The following is a 22798-nucleotide window of genomic DNA, read 5'->3' on the forward strand; positions in this document are numbered from 1 at the left end:
TCTTTAAAATCCGTTTTTTCAAATAGAAAAAGAATTCTCTGCCATGGATTCCAACCAGCTTCAGTACGAAACATTATTCTGCAAAACTGTGAAGCCTCTCGAGTGCGCTGAAAGCAAACACAAAACGGCCGCTGAAAGCCTCTGTCTGTAGTGTGCTGGCCCGGTGCACCAGAGATCACTCTGCCTGTCTCCTGGTAGCCTACGCCCAGCCCACTGGAAATACGAGGTCCCCGAGGAAGAGTCTTGTCCCTAAGCCCGGCTTGGTGGGTCGGTCTTGCTGCTGGGCCTGGAGGAGGGGCCTCCCGCGCCCAACTGCCATTTTAGCCACCCTCGTGCCCATACCGCGACCGACACGGGCTCTCGTCCTGCACGGAGACCCGCAGTTTTCGCCGAGTTTCCCTCCAAGCGCGTGGAGAGTTTGAAGCCGGCGAGCTGAGCCCGCGAAAGCCGAGCAGCCGGTTCGCTCTTCTGGCGCTTAACCGCTGTTGGCATCGGCGCCAGCGCTGGGGGCGGGGAGCACCCGCGGGGCCGCCCGGAGGCAGGGCCGCGCCTCACGGGGCTCCACGGGACCCCGCCGGGCCCGCCCGACCGGGCGGCGGCTGGCACCGCCCGCCCCGCCGGGGGCGCGGCCTCCGCCCGCCGCAGCCCCGCCCGCCGCCGCGCCGGGGCAGCCCCGCGCCTTCCGCTGTCGGCCCGGGGCAGGGGGCGGGGGCCGGGCGGCTCGGCGGCCGCCGCCGCGCGGGGCGGGGCGGGCAGGTGGCGCGGAGGGCGCTTTGTAAAGGGGCGGGCGGCGGCGGCGCGGGCAGGCGCTGCTCTCGCTCCTCCTCCTCCGCCTCCGCCTCCTTGTAGCGCGGTGGCGGCGGGCAGGCTCCGGCCGCGGCCCCGCAGCTCCCCGCCGAGGCGACGCGGCCTCCGCTCCCTCCTTCCTTCGGTCGCGGCCCGGCCCCGGCGCGATGTCGGGCGGCGCGGCGGGCGCCCCCAAGTCTCTCCCGTCCTCCGGGCCCAAGTCGCTGCGGGAGATGCCGCATCCCCTAGCCACGTCCAGCAGCGAGGAGATGGGGCCGGCGCTCACCCCCAGCCCCGACCTGCTCCTGCCCCGCAGCATCGCCGACAAGGTACGGCCCGGGGAAGGGGGGGCGCGGTGTCTCAGCTTGTGGAGGGTAGCATGGAGAGGAGGGAGAAGGGCTCTGTGTGTGTGTTTCCCCGTCACATCCCCTTCCCCGGCTGCCTCCCTGGCTCCCCGCGGGGAAATGGAGCCCTGTGCGCTGCAGACATCCATTGCAAGAGCCCGGGGCTGCCCGAGGGGGAGAAGGCGCCCGGTGTGGGGGCTGCAGGCATCGTGTCGCTCTCTGCGAGGGATGGCTGGGACTCGGATGCTCCCACTCAGCGGAGTGGGTGCGAGAGGCAAGATGTTACTGATCCTGTCTTCCTGGGGCTCATACCCTGTACGGGTGGGTCTGAATGTTTCAGGAATTGCTGCAACTCCCTCGCTGTCTCCTTCCTGTAGCCCTCATGGGGAAGACTTGGAACTGCCGTTGTTTCCTTGCTGCCGAGCTTGCCATCAACTTGTCTGTGATTGTCCTCTCCAGAGCTGAGCTCCTGCTTGCTTCTTCACAGCGGTGTAATATGGAAAGGATGCTGTTGCAGGAGTATCTGTGCCGGCTTTCCCTTCCCTAGCTCTGTCATGTGTCCGCGGGACACTAGCGGGCTTTGTAAAGTAGCGTTGCTCGTGTGTGGGCCTTGGATGTGATAACTCTTGAATGTGAAAGCAGAAGTGGCAGCACAGCACTCCTGATACATTAACTACTCCTGCAAGGACTTGGTATCTCTGTGGGCAGACTTCCTGAAATGCTTTAAGGTAGAATTTCCTGGGACCAAGGGTTGCAAGGGCTGAGATTGGTTTGAAACTTCATAATAAGCAGTTCTGGGCCAGCTGGTGTGTGTACAAGGTGTTACAGAGCTGCTGGTGGCAAGAGGTGCTTCCTGTGGCTGTTGTCCTGGGGAGTGTGGAGCTGCTTGTGGGCAGGCTGGATCTGCTAGCCTCCAGAGGCCTTGGGGCTGCCAGCAGTATCTGCTCTGCTACACTCCCATGCTCTGGGGGAATGAGTCAAGACCTCTTCCATGTATCACCTTCTGCTGCCCTGTAACTGAGCTGTACCGACTCAGCACTTGTTCCTGCCGATGTAAGGAGTCTTCTTGAATATTTGCCCACTGTTGCTCAAGTGAGAAGCCAGGCTTACCTTCTTCCCTCTGGGAACATATACCTTCACCTGAGAAACGTGTCAAAGAGTTGATGTCCCTCTGAGAGAAGGGGGTATGTGAGTAAGGTGGGAGTAGGAATCGTGGAGGTTTTTGTCTACAGTTGGTTGGATTTACTCGTGTAACTGGGTTGCTGTCTGACCAGCTTGTAGCAATAGGAGTTGGCAGCTGCCTTCATAGGTCTTCTCGCAGCTCAGGAGTGCAGTGGGGGTACTGTATTCTGTTAGCACTGTCCATCCGCACTGCTGTGTAGCTGGTGAGCAGCTCTGTTCTGAGGAGTGGCTCACACCCTATAACTTCTTTCCTCAGCTGTATTAAAGAGCTTTATTGTAAGCAAGCTGCTCTCTGCTTTACTGCTTTGAGGTGTCTGAAAAGAGTATCAGCATCCCTGATAACCTAGAAGCAGAAATACCTCTCTAGCCTCAGGCTGTGGTCAGTTAACTTCTTGTCGGTAGGAAGGATCTTGCCCAGTTTTTCCTCCAGCAACACAGGTGAAGTCCATCTTCTAGTACCTGTAGTACTGTCCTGTTGTAGGCATTTGGCAGCACAGATGTACTGTAAAGGGGAGAGCAAAAAGGGGCTGAGGTAAGTGATTTTTAGATTCGAGAGCAGTTCAGTGGTTGACCTGGAAGTGACACTAGGGTAATGAGCCTTGCAGAACAAAAGGATTTCCAGTAGGAAGAGGGCATCATTCTTTTTTCCCTCTAGCTGAATTAGCAGAAAAAGCCAAATGTCTGATCCTTCTGATGGAAGGAGTCCAACAGCTCTGTTGTGTGAGAGATGTCCCTTCTTCCTCTTAATACCTGATCCACTGACAAGAAAAAAATGAGTTAACTTCTTTCCCACCTCAAGAAAAACTTCAGCAAACAAACAGGTGTTCATAAGTTTAAGGCAGTAGTAAACTCTGTTTGCGCTGTGTGTTGAGTAGTCTAGACAGTGAGTATGGTAAGTGGAGGTAAATAGGTAAAACTGCCTTTTAGGTGATTAGTATGTCTTTTGGTCTTATGGTGGTCATTAATCTCTTGAGAGGCTGGCTCACTAGTCAACTAACAATGTGTGGATAGCTTTAGTAGTTGGGTAACAGAGGGAGGTCAGTATTCAAGTCTGACTCAGATTTAAAGCTCAGCAGCTGTTCTTTATTGATTCTTGAATAGGAGCTGTGCTTGTCTGCTCTCTTGGTCTTTCTGGTCAGTCTGGTGGAGATTGGCACTGCAGGAGAAGTTTGGGTTGAAGTCTTATGCTTCAAAGTGGCTCTGAGTCAGTAAGCTTATGTAAAGACCACTGTCCATACCCAGGCGTGTACTAGGACATCCCTCTGGCAGAGGGATAGTGGCAATGGCTGACACATTGACATGAACTGGATTTTCTGGGTGGTTCTTACCTGCTCTGAGCAGATACTTCCTAAACGCTGTTGCAGGACAAAAGTACCTAAGGCTGACATCCTCTGAGGGGAGAAGATGCAGAAAAGTAAGGAAGTTGTCTGCCTGTAAATCAGTGCTTCAGTTTCCACTGCCACAGATGTGCAGCCTGAAGTGGCTGAACTTCAGCCATCACTGCTTTGTATTCTTTAAAGCATGCTTTCCTTGCTTTTTTGGAGATGCTGAGTAAGAAACCTACTTTTTCCTGAGTCACAGGATCCTGGAGGACAGGAACACTGCCTGCCCGTGTCCTGTTGGTTTTTGATTCAAATGTGGGAATAATCTAGTAGCTTAGACCCTGTCTAACTTTGAAGTCTCATAAACCTTTGGTTGCTGTTTAAGAACAGTGGCTAGTGCTACTAGAGCGGTAGTAGATCATGGAAAAGGGAAGGAAAGCCTGTGCTGTTTACTGTGGCTTTCTTGGTTGTGAGGCCCCCGAAGTAGACTAGTCTCAGGTTTTCTGAATCTTATGAAGAGGGCTGCAGAGCTTTGATTGTCTGAAATAGCTTCTTCATCCTGACTTGCAGGAGAGAGCTGTTCTAGGAGCCAGGAAACCTTGACATCTGAGTAGCATCTAACCTCTTAAATGAAATGGCCATTTCTGGTTAAGTACTTGGCTTTCACAGGGATTTTGCAGCAAACATGAAACACTTGTGTTTGTAGATTCTTGCCTCTGAAGCATTTCTGTATTGGCCAGATCTTTCTGTAATGATATTTTTGTTCCTCTTGTGTCTAATTGCGTAAAATGTTGTTTGTCCTGATACCTGACTACCATCAGCTTTTTTGAGCTTATTCTCCCTTTACACTTGCTAGCTGCCAAATAAGGAGACAGCTAAAGCTGAACCTAAGCGGTACTGGCCCCCTCTTTTTTTTTTTTTTTACCTCAGGTGAGAGGGAAACAATCCTTCAGGGTGCATGGCAGTGTCCAGTGCAGGGTTAGCTGTAAATCTGAGTTCTTGCTCTCTTATGGAGCTTCTGGAAGGTGTGCAAGGTAATTGAGATCTGCTTTTTAGAGCAGATTCTCTGCAGAGGAAGGTAAGACAAATGGGGAAGTGTCAGTGTGGATTTCTCTCCTTTTTTTTCCTTTAAAAAAAAAAAAGGAAGTCCTGCTTGCATGTGACTACTTGACTCCAGTTCACTAGTTTGTCACTTTAGATAGTGAATCTGCTCTGTGTGCTAGGACAACCACTTTGCCACTGGGGAGAAAAGGCACTATTAATGGGTTACTGGGTTTGGAGCAGAGGTGAGAAGCAGACAGTAGTTTGCTGTGTGACTGTAACCAAATGGTTGTAAAAGTATAATATTCAAGATACAGCCCCACTGAGGCTGTGCGGATTTAGTAGCATGCTGCTAAGTGTTGGAAGTGACAGGCTGTGCAGAATTAGAAAGAAAGTGTTTGGTATGGCTTGCTCCGAACTGTGCTCTACCTGTGGTCCTTGTAGTCCCTCTAGACTTGTGTTGTGAGAATATCTTTCTAACAGGGTGATATTGGCTGTTCTTGGTATGGTCTGCCTTGAGACTGGCAGCTACCTGATAAGGTCCTAACTCCCAGTAAAAGTGGCTTCTTGCTTATCACTCCCAAAGCTTTCATATCCCACCTGTCTTAAGTCTCAAACTCCCTTGTCCTCTTTCAGACATCTGTAATAACCTGAGTTACCTGTAACCTGTTCAGCTTTTCTTTAAAGATGTGCATGCCTTGTATTTGGCTCTAAGACTACACAGCTGAAGTAAGCTTCAAGGCTGTTTTACAGATAGTGTGTATCAAGCAGAGCTGATGTGGAATACCAGGCTTGCAGTGAACGCATAGCTTGAATTTGCTAATTCAAGGAGATGGATGTTAAAACTCCTACTGCAAGCTTCTGGTTACTAACTGAAAACTATTGCTTGGATGTGACCCCTTGCTCATCTGCTTCCAAGCTACCACCTTGGTGAATCACTAGGCCTGTATTAGCACCTGATCAAGTATAAATACTTGGTGTGTTTGCTAGAGTACTGTTACTTAGCACTCATTCTGGATGGAGCCTGGCAGCTCTTCAATAAAAAATATACTGGGAGTCTGGAGCTCTACTTCCAGCCTCCTTGGTTGCTAGTTTATAATTATTGCTCTTAACTTTATCCACCCACAGATGAAACCAGTTTGCAGTATAATCTGAAATCTTAAAATAGATCTGCCTGAGCTTCTACAAACCTCTTCCTTCTCTGACTAAATGAGAACTGTTAGACCAGCATCATGTATTGTTGTTAAAGCAATCTGGAGGTAAATCCTCAGTCTTGGGAGAGACTGAGGACTACAGAAAGTCAGGAACTGAAGTTGGTGAACTTGTGAAACAGTGTCAGTATGGATGAGTGATCTCAGTTCCAATCTACAGGAACACAAAACTGATAGTTGCGAAAGTTGAGGCTGGAAGGCATGTCTGTATATCTTGTATTCCAAGCCCTCAGTTTAGAGCAAGATTAGCTAGAGCAGGCTGCCCAGGATGCTGTGAAGTTGTTTTTTGAATATCTCGCTGGGCAACTTGCTCCTGCATCTAGTCACCTGCAAAGTAAAACTTCTTTCTCAGGTTTAAGTGAAACTTCCAATATTTCAGTTTGTGCCCGTTGTCTCTTGTTCTGTTGTTGGACCCACTGAAAGGACTCTGTCACCACCTTCTGTATGCCTGACCATCAGGTATTTATCCATATTGGTAAGATCCCCTGCATGTTTCCCTCTCTAGACTGTTGGCCTTCTTTCCCATGAGGCATATTGTTGGCTCACAGTCAACTTTTCCGTTAGGATCTGTGTATGGTGTGGGGTTTTTTGTGGGTGTGGGTTTTTTCTCCTTCTGTCAAGCTGCTTTTCAACCAGTCAGCCCCCAGTACTACTGCTACATGGGGTTATTCCTGCCAGGTGCAGGACTTTGCATTTCCTCATGCTGAATTTCAGGAGGTACCTGTCAGCCTGTTTTTCCAGCCTGTTGAAGTCCCTCTGAATGACAGCACAACCATCTGGTGTATCGAGCACTCTACTCAGTTCTGCATCCTCAGCACACTTGCTGAGGATATACCCTGTCCCATCATTTAGGTCACTGATGAAGGTGTTAAACAGTAGTGGCCGTATTACTGCCTGCTCATGTATCCCACTAGTGACTGCCCTCCAGCTGAAATTTGTGGGATCACCCTTTAAGCCCAGCGGTTCAGCTAGTTTTCAGCCCACATTGCTGTATATCTGCCTAGCTTGTACTTATCAGCTTGTCTAGGAGGATGTTATGGGAGACAGTTTTGAGAGAAACTCTTAAAAGTTGAGATGAACCAGATGAAAACTCTCCTGTTGAACACCAGGCCAGTGCTTGCAAATGGTTTCCAATATTTGCTCAATCACCTTTACAGGGATTGAGATGAGGCTGACTGGCCTGTAGTTCCCTGTATCTGCTGCCTCAAAGACGGGAGTGACACTTGGTTTCTTCCAGTCCTCAGGAACCTCCTCTCATCACTGTAATAAGGATAAAATAATTGAAAGTGGCATTAGAGTGGCATCATTCAGCACCTGTGAGTCCATCTCATCATGGGTTTATGTCTGTCCAGTTTGTTGAAATGCTGCCTAACCTGGTCCTCTCCCACTGATGGTGAATTTACCTTGTTCCAGACTTTTCCACTGGACTTAGGGGCCTGGGATTCCTGAAGGCTGGTCATCTCAATGAATACTGAGGCAAAGAAAGCACCAAGTACCTCCGCCTTATCTGTGTCCTCTGTCATCAGATCCTCTACCCCATCAGGACTGCGTTTTCTATGTTTTTTGTTTTGCTGCTGATGTACCTGTAGAAGCTTTTCTTGTTGCTGTTCTCAAATCCTTTGCCAGATTTGGCTTTGTCCCATTAAACCCATCCCTGCATGGTCAGACAGTGTCTCTGTATTCCTTCTGTGTCAACTGTGGCTGCTTTTTCTTATGCTTCCTAATTATGTTTGAGTTTTGTCAGGATCTCCATGTTCATGCATGCAGGTCTCCAGCCACCTTTGCTTGATTTCCTGATCATTGGGATGGACCAGTTTTGGGGCTGGAGAGGTGCTCCTTGAAAATCAACCATTTCTCCTGCATGCCTCTCCAGGGCCATGTCCTGGCAGATTCCTGAAGAGGCCAAAGTCTGCTCCCTGATAGTCTGGGGTTGTGATCTTTGTTTTCCTCTCTCCTCTTGGGATCCCAAACTCTTAACAGCTCACGGCCACTGTGGCCGAGGCAGCCCCCTACTTTCGTATCCCTGACCAATTCTTCCTTCTTAGTAAGACTAAAGTTCAGCAAAGCATCTCCCCCTGTCAGCTTATCAGTCACCTGTGTCAGGCAGTTGTCAGCAATGCACTTCAGCAACCTTCTAGATTGATGTCATCTCTGCTGTGTTGTCCCTCTAGTGAATATTGTTTTGATTTGTTACCTATAAGGACCTGTGAACGTTAGGCTTCTTCCAGTAAATCCCTGTCCTTGTCTGCAGAAGTAGTGCTTGAAGGACACAAGAATGTTGTTTTCCACCTAGGATGGTAGGATTGCTAGTTTGGTTGAATGATCTCCTGACTTTTCATAATTCACCTATTTATTGAAGCTGCTCTCCTGGTTTTTGGGAAATCCTGTGGTTCTCTTCCTCCAGTCACTGCACTGAATGGGGAGGTTACCTTGCAGTTAAATCACTGAACCATAGTTCTTAGGCCAGGAAGCTTTTAGGTACAAGCAGTTGTCTGCCACACACTTCACGAGTGGACCATCAGCTCTCAAAGAATGAGCTTAATCATCATCTTGTTTAAAGGAACTGCTGTCTTTTCTCCTGTTGAACTGTGTGCATGTATGTACATCAGGCAGCTCTTTTCTAGTGTCCTAGTTAAAAGAACTGTCTTAAACCTAGCATGGCTTTCAGCTTGCCGTTAGTGCTCTACCCACAGCCAAGCTGCTGTATGAATTCAGTTTCCCATCTTTCATAATGGTGGTAACTAGAACTGCTTCCTCTAGCTATTTTATCTCTCAAACTCGTGGTATCACTTGGATAGGTTAATACGATGGTATCTTGCTGAAAGGATAGAGTGCTTGTCTCCTTTCTGCTAGTAGGCACCCTGGGGTTTGGTGTGGAAGCATGTACAACAATGCACTGGTGTGCTTGCTTACAGTTGCCTTCACTTACAGAAATAGGATTTTATCGATAAGGGTAATTAATGGTATCTTACAATGTAGGTGCTCTAGTACTGTTGTAAAATGGTCCTTGGTGGTCTCTTTATGATCAACAACTTCCCAGTACAGCGAGTTTCTCTGGGATTGGCAATTTCATCTCTTCTGAACGAGATGAAGGACAGCTAACACTCTTAACTTGGGACAAACACTTGCATCAGCATAACTGTCTGTCTTAGTACTGCTGCTTTTTTAATCTTTCCATCTGGTAAAACTCAACATAGCTTTTACTGTATAACAGTATTATTACTTTATGGTTCTTATTTCAACTTAATGGAGGGAGGAGTATACTTTGAGGTTGAATTTGGTGTTGCGCAGCTTTCATAATCTTTTCAACAGGATTGCTTCATGCTTAATGACACAGAGTATTGAAAACAAATATTCAAAACGTATGTAGAGGAACTTGGTTCTTCAGCTGGGTTTCAGAAGGGTGAGTCTTGGCAATAACTTGCAAGCCATGGTGGAAAAAGTTATGCTTGGTGGTCGGAAAGAATCCTCTGGGCTGCCTGTGCTGGAATGCCTCAAACCTACCCGAGCTGCTGGATGCTCTCTGAGCTGCTTCATGGGGAGAAGGGGATAACTGGATTGGTTAAGCAGCTCTCTTTTTACAGCTGTGTGGGCACATCATTCTTCTATTGGTGCCTCAGGGGTTTGTGATAAGCCTCGGGCAGCATGTCCCTGTGATTAACAATGGGAGGGACAGAGGATAAAGACTGAGGCTTTCTGGTTGACAGGCTGTGATCTGGGAGACATCAATTCCTAGATTAACCTGCAAACTACTGTTCTCATGTCTTCTAGCATTGTGGAGTACTCTTGTGGTATCTCAAACAGATCGTCTGGCTGTCACACTAGCCAGTCTTTTCCTTATCTGAGTGGAGAGGCTGGTTTCTGTAAAGTAGGTCAGGAGACAAGACGGGAGCTCGTAATGGTGCAGTGAGACTTAGCACTGCTGTGTGAAAATCTACTTGCAACACCTAAGCTGCATCTTTGAGATTGTAACTTGCATGTACTGCTAGTCTGCAGAAGACAATAGACCTGTTAAAAACAACTTTTGCTCTTCTGTATTTCTCAGAAGTAACTTCACTGAGGCTTGTTCTCTGCTGACCTTGAGCAAGATCTTAAATGCTGAGCTGTACTGACTTTTTAAGCTGTGGCTGACTTGACTGCCCAAGCCCAGGTTGCAGTGCAGCTGAGACTCGAAGCTCTTGTGGATGGGGAAAACTACTCCCATGACTAGGATGAAGTGAGGCAGAAAGCTCCAGACTCCATCTTGGAGGTGGTGACAACTGCAGCCCTGAGGTAAAAGCTGAGTGAACTTAGTCTTAGTAAGTTATTGAAAAACTGTGGGGAACCTGTGTCTTTTCCAGCTATTAAGGGCAGTAGCTGACAGCAAGTTAGCTACTAGCAGTACTATAGTGACGAACCGAAGATAGAAAAATCCAGTGAGCTGCACTGTTTTAATGAGTTAGCATTCCCGATGCCACTCCAGCTAAAGTGATTTATTGACAAATGAATTTATGGGACATGTTTTATTTTCTAAATTGAGAGAGGGGCAGAAAGAGGTGTTGCCTTCAGCTGTAGGCAGTGTTATAATGTCAAAACTTGATTCTCAACCAGATACTTCACAGAAATCATGAAATATCAGTCTGAATAACCATGTAGGTGACATGGGCTAGTGGAATTAGCTGAAATTGTGCTGCAAATAAAGGCAATAATCCAAAATTCATACAACAGGCAAGGAAAGAGCTCAATCAACAGCTGTATTTAGAGTGGTCCTCAAAGCATTAATTCCTTTGGAGAATATCACTATTTTACAGCCACGTTCAGAGCTTCTAGACTGCTTCTATGAAGCAATAAGCAGTAGGTGAGAAGTTACTCTGGAAATGAAAGTGGTAGTGCCTCTAATATCTAAAGATGGGCTTTTGCTGGACTCGGATTTGTGGTTTTATGTGTCGTGGATTGAAGAGAACTATACTAATGTGTGGGCGCAAAGAAATAACAAAAATGTGTAGTGCTTTACACTCCAGGAAAATGAACAAAATGTAAATACCAATGGGCTTTACTTGCTTCTAGATGATACCCTCAAATTAAGGAATGCAGACCCTACCATGAGGATGACAGCCTCTCTGCCTGTCTTGGAAAATAATAGTTGCAGTGGTCTGCAGTGTTATTAGTGATGGGATGGTTTACAGCACTGAAACACATGCTTTAACCCTGATTCTTAGTCTGTGCTCTAACCTCAAGCTGAATTTAAATCTGAAAAAATAAGCTCTCTTAAACCACCCTAATGCTGCATATCTGATGACAGTAGCTAGTAGCCTCTCAAAGCCAAAATACTAGCAAGGGGTGAAGCTTCTCTCTGTCACATCTACCAGGAAAGCTGTTACTACACCAGTTCAATGTCCTGTCCTCATGGGAAAGTGTTGCCTTACATTGCTTGATTGGAACTTGCTGTAGCCTTCTGAAGGTCCTCTCAGGGTACAAAAAACTCCCTATCTTTAAGTCTGTCTGCATAGTTGGCCTTACTTTTCCAGTGAGCTTGAATGATGTGATGTGTTACTTGAGAGGAATATGCTGCAGTGCAGGTGTTGCTCAAGGGCAGAGAAGCCTTGACAGCCCCCTCAGTGCTGCAGATGGTGTTAGCAACATCTGCTTTCAACTAGCTTGGTGGCGAAAGTGCTGACCTGTGGGAATGGTGATAGACTACCCCAGATGATACTTAAACCCATGCTTATCTGGATAGAACTGGCACCTTCGCTGTAGCTTTTTAGATGCTAGTATAACGCAAATTGTAAGTGAAAATCTTGGATACTGCCAAGACAAAGCTGTGTTTTGGATTGTCCCCAAGAAAATTCCTGGAAAACTTTAATCAATACTGTTTAGTGCCAGTGATCAGCTTGGCCTCTTCAGAACTTACACACTGACTTTCAATGTGCTGACTAGCTTGCTCCTGGATCACTATACTTCACTAGAAGCCACACGTGCCAAACACCTGTATGTGCCACAGTAGCTATTGTGAGCCTAGGCCATATAAATAAAGGGTGTTTATAGATGAATTAGTCTGCAGATCTCATGCCTTGTTTCTTTCCTCCATCAGTCTGTATAGATAGTTTCTATAGTGTGAGGAAATACTGCATGACTGCTTTTCCTCACTTGCTCCCCTTAAAGCAGGTAGTGAAGCGGTCATACTCTGTGGGTTTTGGTTTTGTGTTGTTTTTTTTTCTTCCAACACATCACTTTGTTTATTTTACCCCTCTGGGAACAAATGCCTATCTGCTGGAGAGTGTCTTGTTTATCAGCAAACATGATGATGGGCTGTCCCTTAAATTGCACCTCTCAGAGTTCCCCCAAGAGCATGCTATTCCACATCTTCCAAGGTTTGAGAGGAAACTGAGTTCTACCATTTTAATATCTCTGCCTCCTTTACTTGCACAGTGATGTCTCGTCAGTCTGACTTGCTCTCATGAAACCTCCAGTGATCTTGTGTGGGGAAATGCTAATGCAACTCATATAAAACAAGGAGAATTAGGGAATCCACATCATAGTGCAATATGAAGGTGTATTCTTGCTTGTTTAAACAAAATACTAGGATACTACAGTGCTTTCCAGCCCCCTGTCATCTCTTACCTTCCTGTTTCTTCTCTCTGCTTCTCCCCAATCCTTTTCATCTGTTCACATGTTAAAAACATCACTGTTTGCTCTCAAAAACATCTCAGCCAAACTGGCACTTTGGTGTCACTGGATACCTAGATAACTGATGCAGCTAAATCTACTTCCAGAGCATGAACAGGAAAAAACTGCTGCATGGTGTGTCTGCAGAGCTTTAACACAAAGCCATATGTCTCTAGGAGAGAGCAGTTTAGTTTGGACAAGCTTAACAAACTGTTCCATCTGTAATCAGATATAAATCTGGCTTCTTGGATTGGGAAAGATTCCTAGTCATCTGCTGGATTTGAGTTTTCCTGCTCACGGTCTGAATCCTGGCTGGTGCTTTGCTATTTAGAGGGTCAGAGCTCAGGTTCTGAAAATGAAGCTTTAAACAAAACACTGGGTGTGTTAGGCTTGCTCATTAATAAGGTGCTCTTTAGCATGTTAAAATGGGTTATGATGTTCCTGTGCACACAGCTGCAGAACCCTTCTGGTAGTAATTCAAGTCTTATAACAAACAATATTCTTGAAACAAACTCCTTGCAGATGGACATGGAACTTCACAGAGCTAGAAGAAAGTAACTAGAGACTTGACTCAAAAGGTCTGCATTTTTAAAATGTTTCTGAAGACATGTAGCTTCTGCCATTTGTGAAGATTTTTTGAGCACATCTAGTGCCTATTGCCTTCTACTGAGAACTGCAGAAGGAAGAAGGAACCTTTAGTGCTGCTAAAGGATGCAAATTCAAGTCTGCCCAAATGTTAAACTCTCTTGCTTTCCTTTGGGTCACAAGCACTTCTCTCTTACTTTCTACAGCTTAAACATAACTGAACTAATCTTGCTGGACAGTTGCCAGACTGGCTTGTTGCTTAGGTAGATAGATAAAGCTTTTTGCGAGGGCTGTAGTGCTTCGTAAACGTAGAAGCTAACCTTGAATCTGGGACTGTTTCTTCCGAGAGAACAGTTCATCCTGTGGATGTGTTAAAATACCTCTTTGCATGTAAAATACCTTGCCACAGTAAGGGAGCTATAAGATGTGGCAAGCATCCAGTTACTTGTCGCACATTCCTTCCTGTTTAGAGGATATGGGGAAGTACATGTCAGGTTAGTGAGTTTATAAGACAAAAGTATGCCTTATCCCTTCACATTTTGCCTAATTAATGCCTGCTCCAAATAACAACCCATTTCATCCACCAAATGCCAGGCCCCCAAAGCCTTTTGACCTTTTGTGCACGAAGTAGTACAGTAACATGGTTTATTACTAATATTGGAGAACTTGTCTTAAGTGCTGTAAAACATCTGAGATGCCACTCATGATCCTCATTTTTAGAGTGTAACCTGAACCACATTTAGCTTTAGTGTGATATTGTACAGTTCCCCTTCCAGGCTAGGAAAAGACGACACCCTCTTAAGGACTCTGTGAGAAGACAGACATGTAGCCAGACTGTATGAACAGATGGTCTAATGTGGTACTTGACTCCTCCTTATGACACCCCGTTCTACACCCGTGCACAGGAAGGCTGAAACTGAGCTATATTGTAGCTGAGTCCTGGAAGACTTCAGCAACAGAGGTAGGATTTGCAGGAAACATTTCAATGCCCACATTCTTGCTCTGGTTAGCTTCTGTGATGACTTATGGGAAGACAAACCACAGAGTAAAATAATCCATCCTATAAAACTTGTCTTTTACCCTCACGAAAGAAGTGGGAATTCCATGACCTGCATGAGAAGCTTGGAAAGTGCTTGTGTCAATCATGTAGTGTCTCTGAGAAGCTTGTTCCTGTGTTTCTCTGTCCAGCCAAAGTGCAAAGAAACACTGTTCAGAGTATGATACCTTTCTAAGCAAGAATGCTCCCATGTCTTGAGTGGTACCAAACTACATGCTGTTACAGTCAGCTGCTTCATCTAAAATTCTTCTTTTCTCAGGGACATTGAGGAATCTGTCTCCAGGCAACTCTGACCTACAGAGCAGAAACACTAGTTTAAGTGATGAACCCCAGAAAAAAGTCATCAGACTCATGGCTTGGCAGCATGCTGTACTCTGACACCTATTTAAAATATCCTGAGAGCAAATTGATCCAATCTTTATCCTCGTGGCTTTTTGGTTAGATGGGCAAAATACCAGTGGTACTGCTAGAACTGTAGGGGTGAGACTTGGGCCAGGTGTGGTATGCATGCCACGTTAGAGTTAAGGGATTTCTGCCCATCTGCAGGACCCACAGACTTACTGCATAATACCCTCCAGGGCTAGGAAATAAAAAATCTGGGCTTGTGTCCTCAACATCCAGCACTGTCCCTCCCCTGCTGACACATTTCCAGGTAAGAGAGAGAAGAATTGCTTCTGATTTGAGCTCAGTCTGTATTGGTCTTAAAATAGCCTCAACCTTGCAGTCTGATTCTATGTGATTAGTATAGTGGAAAACACTGACCTCTTCTGAGGGTATAATCTTGTTCCTTGTGAGTACACCCACACACTGTGCTCTCCTTCCCATTATTGGAGAAGGATGTCAGGAGCTGATGTACATGTAACCACTTGCCCTTTCCCAGGAGGGTAGGTTCAGCCTTAGAAGTTGATCCTTACAGTTCTTGTCAAACTACAGCTTAACACAGTCTTGTTTGTGGATCAGTGTAGAATGAATAGGGTTTTTGGAGTTTTAACTGTGGGCTGTTTGTTTAAAACTTATAGAACAAGACTGCCTTGTTATTCTCCCTTTCCCTACTGTGTCTAGAGTATTCTTCCTTCTTTGCAGTCTGGATCCCCACTTTAGTCACTCTTGCTTTAAAGTAGCTGCCCAAAGACAGGTGCAAGAGGAGGGGACATGCAGTATCTTGTATCTACTGTAGGTATGTGTGGGAAAACAAAGGTGACCTGTAATAAAGTATGATGCTGATGCCTGGCAGAGAATGAAACTGAGCATATATAAAGGGGAAGCAAATGCCTTGTCCTTCGTTCTCTATCTGAAGAGAAGTTTAGGTATTTGTATGCAGCTGGTATTGGATAATAGTGTTGTACAGACTGAGATTTTGCTATACAGATGCTTAGTGAGATGTTCTAATAGGATACTATGCTGTCAGTGACAGATGAACTGATCTAGATGGACTGGAGGACAGAAGGGTGCTTTCTATGCAGAGCTGACCTGTACAGGCCAGTAGCAGAGAACTCTATAAATAAAAAAAAAAATCTGCTTTCAAAACTTGCTGGGATAAGACAAGTAGTGCTATGAACAGGTCTGTGAAAGCCAAGTTAAATGCTAACTTTTATAGTGTTCTTGGGAATATTCACATCTAAACCATTTTAGTTTTCCAGTCACCAGAAACAATTCTATTATGGCTTATTGCGGTGTACTGAAGGTATAGAAGTAAGACTATTCCAGAAACCAGCTGCAATTGTTGTGTGGGATTGTTGTCCCCATGACATGACTATATCTGTGGCTGTGTCTCTCTGGGAAATGGATGGCAAAAAGCAACAGAATGCCTTGAAACAGAAGAAGGGGTACAGCACTCTGTATTGCAGAAGTGAAGCAGTGAGGCTCTAGGAGTAGAACAGTCCTGGCTGTAAGGTTCCGGAGTTAGGTGGGGATATTTGGGGTTAAGTGCACCTCTTGCCTCTAAACAACAACATTTCTAAATGTCTTCTACTGTTGAATGAGAGCAATGTGCTTGCATCATCAGGTGGTTTCAGGCTAACCTGTCCAGAGATGAGTTTATCTGTGCTTGGAAGACCTTGCTGAAGCACCTCTTCCAATTCCTTTATAGGCTACAGCTTAGAGAGCTTTGCTGTCTGAGCTCTAGACTTACTAAGAAAGGATAGATGAAAGCTAACATAGTTTGTAGAAGCTGCAGTATTGACTAGCTGCACTTAATTTACGAGACTGCATGATCTTCATTTGACAATAAGCCAATACCTACAGAATTCTAGACCTTTTTTTAGCCTTCAAGGATTGAATCCTGGATGCTTTCTCTGGTGTGTACCACTCCATTGGGGTAGGCTGCCATCCAGAAGGCCAAATACCAAGCTCCTGAGGTTTCACTTTATGTGGATCCAAGCTGCTCTGTAGATCTAGAATCTTGGAAAATCTCCTGGGAGAATGAAGGAGGGAGAAGATGACATCAGCTGGAAGCTTCCCAACTCATTTTGCATGTCACATGCAGACTTGAAGTTTATAAAATTCAGCTGATTTTTAAACTTGGACAATGTTAACTTCTTGATACATTTAGTATCTGTTTCTGGGCAGGCTAACTAGTCAAGGTGTTTGGACTGTATAATACAACAAAAGAATGTGAAGCTGCTTCATTACCAGATAGCAGCCTGTATAGTTTGGAGGGCTCATGCATTTCCAACACAGGCAGTTAAGGTCCTAGTTACCCTGTACTGTAGGATACCAAACTTGTGCTGCTAGAGTCATCTGATCTCATGTACCTGTAAATTTGGGTGTCTTGAAGAATCCTGCAAACTCTGTAGGGATGTGTGAAGAGTCTGCCTGTAGGTGGTTGTACACAAAAACCTAGCACTTAACCAGTAAATCATGAACCTGAAGGTCTGAATGTCGTGCTATTTCTGCTGTAGGTTGTGATTCAGGCCTTGCTAGACCTTCATCTGACCTGCTTCAGCAGGTGACAAAGCTCTGAGACTGGCCTGAGGTTGTGAGGGACAGAGTCTAAGGATCTTTACTTTAGAAAAAGCTCTGAAACTTGAGGAGGGCCTTGGTGGATGCTCTCTAAGGCTTGAAGAATGTCTTGACAGAACCTGTCCTCCATTCCATCTGCCTGGCTGCCAGAAGCAGCCTCCCCTCCACCCACCCTGTGGGGCTGCTCAGATTCACGGCAGTGTGACTGTACTGTGAATAACAGGTGTTGTGACGAAAAGGCTTTTTTTCTGTGAAGAGCTTTGAGCAGTAGGTACCTGCTGGGACTTGGACTGTGCTGATGTTTGATAATGCAGGTAGGTACTTAAAACAGCAGATGAGCAGCTACTTGGTGCACTAAAGGTGAAGCTGATGCATGAATCCTTGGCACTGAAGTCACCGTTAAATAAAACAATTAATACTAGTCAGTATTTCAAAAGCTTATGGTATAACTACATTGACAAGTAGAAATGCAGATGGCTGCAGATCTCCTTTCCTGCTAGGCTCTGCAGGGCACAGTCCTCCTTCTGTGGTAAAAGCAGACTAGAACAGATGTTGCAGTCTTGCTTCCCCAACTGCAAAAATCCCCAAGTCCCATGGAAGAAAGCCAGTGCCAATTAACATGATGAGGAGGTGCTTTGCTGAAAGGATTACAGCCTGAGATGACTTAGATTGCTAGGCCATCTGCTGTGATGCTTCAAAGCCTACCTCTTTCTAGCAATAGCATAAGACTTCAGCAAACTGATCCTGCCTACTGTTAAAAGAAGTTTCAGCAGTCCTAAGTGCTGTTCGTTGTGCAGTTAGCTAGGAGGCTCCACCCATTAAGAAGGACAAATGTTTAGCTTCTAAACTGGCCTTCAACTACTGAAAACTAGCCAAGTAGCAGGGCATGATGCCAGCTGTGACTGCTGGGGAGAGTTTTGCTGTTGCAGATGAGGCAGTATAGCACAGTAGTACTTTCAGTGTACACATCTTCTGTTCTTTCCCCCCTACCACAGCTAGCAGCCTTCCTGTTCCTAACCAGATTTGGTCTAGAAGCTTTACTTGATCTAAATCTGTGGTGTTTCATGCAAGGCTGAGATCAGGTAAAACTATCACAGCCTTTATTTTATGACCTGAGACATTCCACAGGACCCATGACTACAGGAACACACTCAAGTAGACTGAAGTGGATTCCAGCCTTCACAAACCTCCACCCTGGTTAAAAAGTACAAGGTATGCTAGTAAGATATTGTTATCTCCCAAAAGAATTGGTGAGGAAAGTTGCTAACTTCATGCAAGTGGCTGCAAGCTCCATCTTTGGTCCTTCCTCTAGTTGTTCAGACACCTTGATACAGAGTTTTCATCTGTATCAGATGTGTATCATTTCATCAGACTCCATCATATTCTTTAAGCTTTCTTTTGAAAGGGTTTTGTTACAAGCTTTTGAGATCTCCTGTGCAACCAGGCTTAAGCTGTTTCCACAAGCTAATTCATTTCCATGCTGGAAGCTTAGAATTTGACTGGCAGCAGTTCTGGCACAACTTGCCTTATACTAATGCTTCTTGCACATGGGCAATGAAGAGCTGTCTTTTCCTTTTTGGAAACAGGAACAGATTTGTCTACAGCTACTGCAGTGTCCCAGGGTTTGCTTTGCACTTTACTCTGCTCAGCCAAATTCTTCTGTCTAGCTGAACGGAAGATTTTCTGAAGCCATCTCCTGTTGCTAATCTTATCCTGTCTTCTGCTTGTTCTGTCTGTGTAACTCCCAACAGAACTCCTTATCTGCTGAGTTATTGTAGCATTGCTTCTTCCTGTTGTACATGGTCCTATGAGTCTGAGCCAGATGCTTGTGTAGTTCAAGCTGTCTACCTCATATATGAGCTGGCAAGCTGTGCCATGCTCATCCTGCTCTTTTGCCCTCCTCTTAAGAGAGCATTGGATTGCCTGCCTTCCAGTTCTTGCTCACTTGCCAGTTAAATCTGAAGTGTCTCATCTATTGGCAACCAATTCAGAGTGTTATTGTGTTAGCCGGGAGAATGCATCTAACCTCTGTTATTCAGCAATAGTTTAGATCACCCTTTTCTCAAAATGTCTAGGCTAAAGCATTATTCTCCCTACTTCATAAGGCAGTCCTCAAGGTGAAGAGCAATACTACCATAATTCTGCAGGACTGCAACAGCCAGAGGGCTGTCTGTAAAATCCCAGTACTCCCATGATGGGTTTGTGACAAAGACTGGTAGGAACTTAGCCCTGTTCTTAGCCATTCTCAAAGGCAGACCTCTGTAAGTAGCTTTAACTTGAAGCTCTCACCTGTAATTCTGAAGCCTTGAACAAAGGAGGACTTCTTTTGAAGACAGGGACTTCCCTTGTCCAGCTGGAATGCAAACCACAATTGCATAAGGAATACTGATGCACAAAGAGGATCTGACCTAAATAGGATTGCTTTGCTAAGATTACACGATTCATTTAGCCGCAAAGGCTGTGTGAAGCTGGGGCTAAGCAGTAATTCTAAAACTGAAACACTTCTAGTTATGTGCTGCTTAGCTGTAGTGATGTTTCTCTGTCTAGCAGCTAGAGGAACCTTTGTCCTTACAAGGGAAACACTTTCTCTGTAAATCTACTGTGCTACTAGTTAAAACAAACAAACAAAAAACCCTTCTCTCTTCTCTGAAGAGCCATGGATCTTTGGGAATTTCTAATACTGATGTCAAACGTTCCTACATACTGTGCGACTTGTCACATGCTGTCAGTTCCCTCTGCTACAAAACTGGAGCAGAGAACATGTAAAGTTGCTGCGATATTTATTCAAAGTGGAGTAACCACTAGCTGGAGTAGTTGGTCTTTATCAAAGTGTGAGACTCAAAGGTGTGGGAATGTTCCAAGTTGGCTATGAAGTTTTGTTTTGTTTCCACTGCTGCTGAGTCAGTTTCAAGGAATTACAGACTTCCCAAACCCTTGTGTGTCTCTGCCTAAAATAGCCGCTTGCTGGTTCTTTTAGCCTCTGTCTTCCCTAAGCACTGGATGATACTCCCGGAGTTGGGAGGATGGGAATGAGGACCCCTCCAAGCAAAACACAGTGTTTTCATTAGCCTTAGAACTCCAGAAGAGAGATATTCATAGATGCTGATGCTGGAATGTGTCATCTGTGACTGTCCTGTAGTGCAGTGATGGCAGTTCAGTCTCTGACTGCTGGCAACGTGTTTGGAAGTTAATGGACTGGATGGGAAGCCTCTAATACAAGTTTTCCCTTCTTCCTCTACTATAGGAGTCTCCAGAGGTGAAGTCTGACTTCATTCCAGTCAACTGAACTGGTGCCACTTTGCCTGAAGCCTGCCTTATAAGTAGGCCTCCTAATTTGCCTGGCTGTTTTGTTTTCAGAGTCTTAAGTTGGTTCAGTCTCACCAGGAACTGTTGGTTCAGCAGTACTTCTACTCATGAACAGAAACCAGATTGTGCCATACTGAGGGGGAGGTATGGTGGTAATGTGCTTTCTCTTCAACTTGTGAAACAGTAGAACAACCTAATGCTCAGAGCCCAGACCTTAGGGGATTGCTCAGGTGTCCTGTAAAAGGGTGATCCTTGGAATTGCTGAAATAAATAGCCCTTGTAATATGCCAGTGAAGCTTGTCAGTGGTGTCTTTGAGAATACTGTGCTTCACAGTGAATCTGTTCACTTATTAAAGACTTACTGTTTTTTCCTTTCCAATACAGGATCTCAGTCTACCCAATGGAACACCTGTGGACACTTCTAGCCCAGCCTCCTCCTCATCCCTCCTCAATAGACTGCAGCTGGATGATGACTTGGATGGGGAAACCAGAGACCTCTTTGTTACTGTTGATGATCCCAAAAAACACGTGTGCACAATGGAGACATATATCACGTACAGGGTTACAACAAAGGTACAAAACCATGTTCTTTAGTAGTACTTTTTTCTTTGGGGAGTTCTTTTAGGAGGGCATGTTCTAGACATCTATGCCTTGCATTGTATTTCCTTATCGTAAGGACAAGAACTTAGTGTCTTTCAGTACTTTGTGAATGTGCTGAAGGTGTGACTTCTTTTAGCATAACTGTTACTACTTCAGTATATGAAACTATGCAAAACTTTTAATGTGTCAGCTTAGTTTTTTGTCTCTGACTCTTAAATAGAACTGCTTGTAAACTTGCAAGGCCAGTTTCTTTCATTAACTTGAAAGTTAGTTCATATAAAGTAATCTGACACCCATCTGGTTTGAGTTACCTTCCCTGAAGGGGAATGTGCCTTATGATTCACTGTTAATCATCTCACATTTTGTCTATCATTTTCTGAAGTGCTTTGAGCTTGTTCCTTTAAGTGTTTACCATATTTCCTCTATCAGCCATTTACCTAAATCATAATCTTGAGCCTCGACTGTAAACTAGATTCCATGCAGTTGTTGGTACAGAAAACTGTATACCTGCTGCTAAAACTAAGTAGCCTAAGAATGCTACTGCCTACCAAAAGAAATGTGCTAGAGATTTTTTCAGCATGTGTTGTAGTTCAATCATTAATGCAATCTAATTACGCTAATAGAAGAAGTGATCTGAAAAGTCCACTGCACTCACAACTGGAATGTTGATTTCTGTTAAGTAGCTCATTCCCATTAGCATCAGCTCCTAGGTGATGTTGACATCTGTTTTGGGCACTTGTAGTTACCTAAAGCAGAAAGTGTTCACTAACATCACTAGGAATATACTTGATCCTCTTGTCCAAAAAGATTAATGTTCCTCTGGCCTACTTAGATGACACTTATACTGGAGAGAATATTTTCCTTTGAGATAAGGAAGCCTTTACAGGCCACTCTTTTCAAAATGTCTACTCCAAAGTTCTGCTCTCAGACTGCACAAGAGAAAATGTGGTTTCTCTAAAATAGTAGCTACCTCTTACTGCACACTTAATGTAGGCCTGTCGTTCTTTGTTGCTCTAAGTGTCTTAATGTTGCAAGAAATGCTGTATCTTAACTACTAGAAAATGCTAACAGGTATTGTAGAAAGCTTTTCTACTTGGGCAAACTTAGCCTTCAGCTGTTATATGATCAGAAGCAATAGGAAGGGCAAAATGAGATGCAACTTTCCACAGGCAAATGATTAAAATTAGGTAAAGTTGTTTCTCCTTAAGTTAAGACCCATTTATTCTGTCAAGATAAAATATCTCTACGCAGTGGCACCCAAATAATGTTCCTTTGCTTAGAAACCTGTGAGTTCATATGAGGGTTCCCTTCCTTCTTAAAGCTGAACTCCGGAGCGTGGGTGAGGTATTTACTGTATTTAGATCAGATGAGTTATCCAACAGTGTTGTCTTGTAATTTAAAAAAACCTTATCCTGTACTCCTGATTTTGCATATCTACCTACCTGTCTGTTAATACTTGTTTTATTTAGGATCTCGCTGTAGCACATAAATCTGCTGTATTATAGCATTACAATACTATTGTGAAACAGTGCATAATTTATTCTTACCAATCACTATGAAAGCCTCACCTCTTCAGGTTTATTATTCTTGTAAACTTTTGGCTAACCTTTAGGGTCAGCACCTCTAGCACTATCTACCATTGTTTAAAAAAGACTTTTTGGAAGACTAACAGTATTAATGGTCTGACTCATTCTTGTCATATGAACAAGACCTCTTTGATGCCAAACTAATTGCCCAATTGGCCATTGGATCTGAAAG

General features: G+C 44.9%; 1 protein-coding gene across 2 annotated transcripts in view; it reads left to right on the top strand.

Annotated features, from left to right (window-relative positions):
- Window positions 1-834: 834 nt before the first annotated feature.
- The window catches only part of SNX30 (sorting nexin family member 30), a 64006-nt gene continuing 42042 nt past the window's right edge, over window positions 835-22798 (top strand). Inside the window, exons 1-2 of one of the 2 annotated variants that reach the window (XM_074812336.1) lie at window positions 835-1115; window positions 20825-21013. In XM_074812336.1, the coding sequence (XP_074668437.1) occupies window positions 954-1115; window positions 20825-21013 (351 nt within the window). In that variant the 5' untranslated portion in view covers window positions 835-953. The remainder of the gene's footprint in view (window positions 1116-20824; window positions 21014-22798) is intronic. The other variant, XM_074812337.1, reaches the window with a different exon arrangement.

Source organism: Strix aluco, chromosome Z (genome assembly GCF_031877795.1).
Source record: "Strix aluco isolate bStrAlu1 chromosome Z, bStrAlu1.hap1, whole genome shotgun sequence".
Classification (NCBI taxonomy): Eukaryota; Metazoa; Chordata; class Aves; order Strigiformes; family Strigidae; genus Strix; species Strix aluco.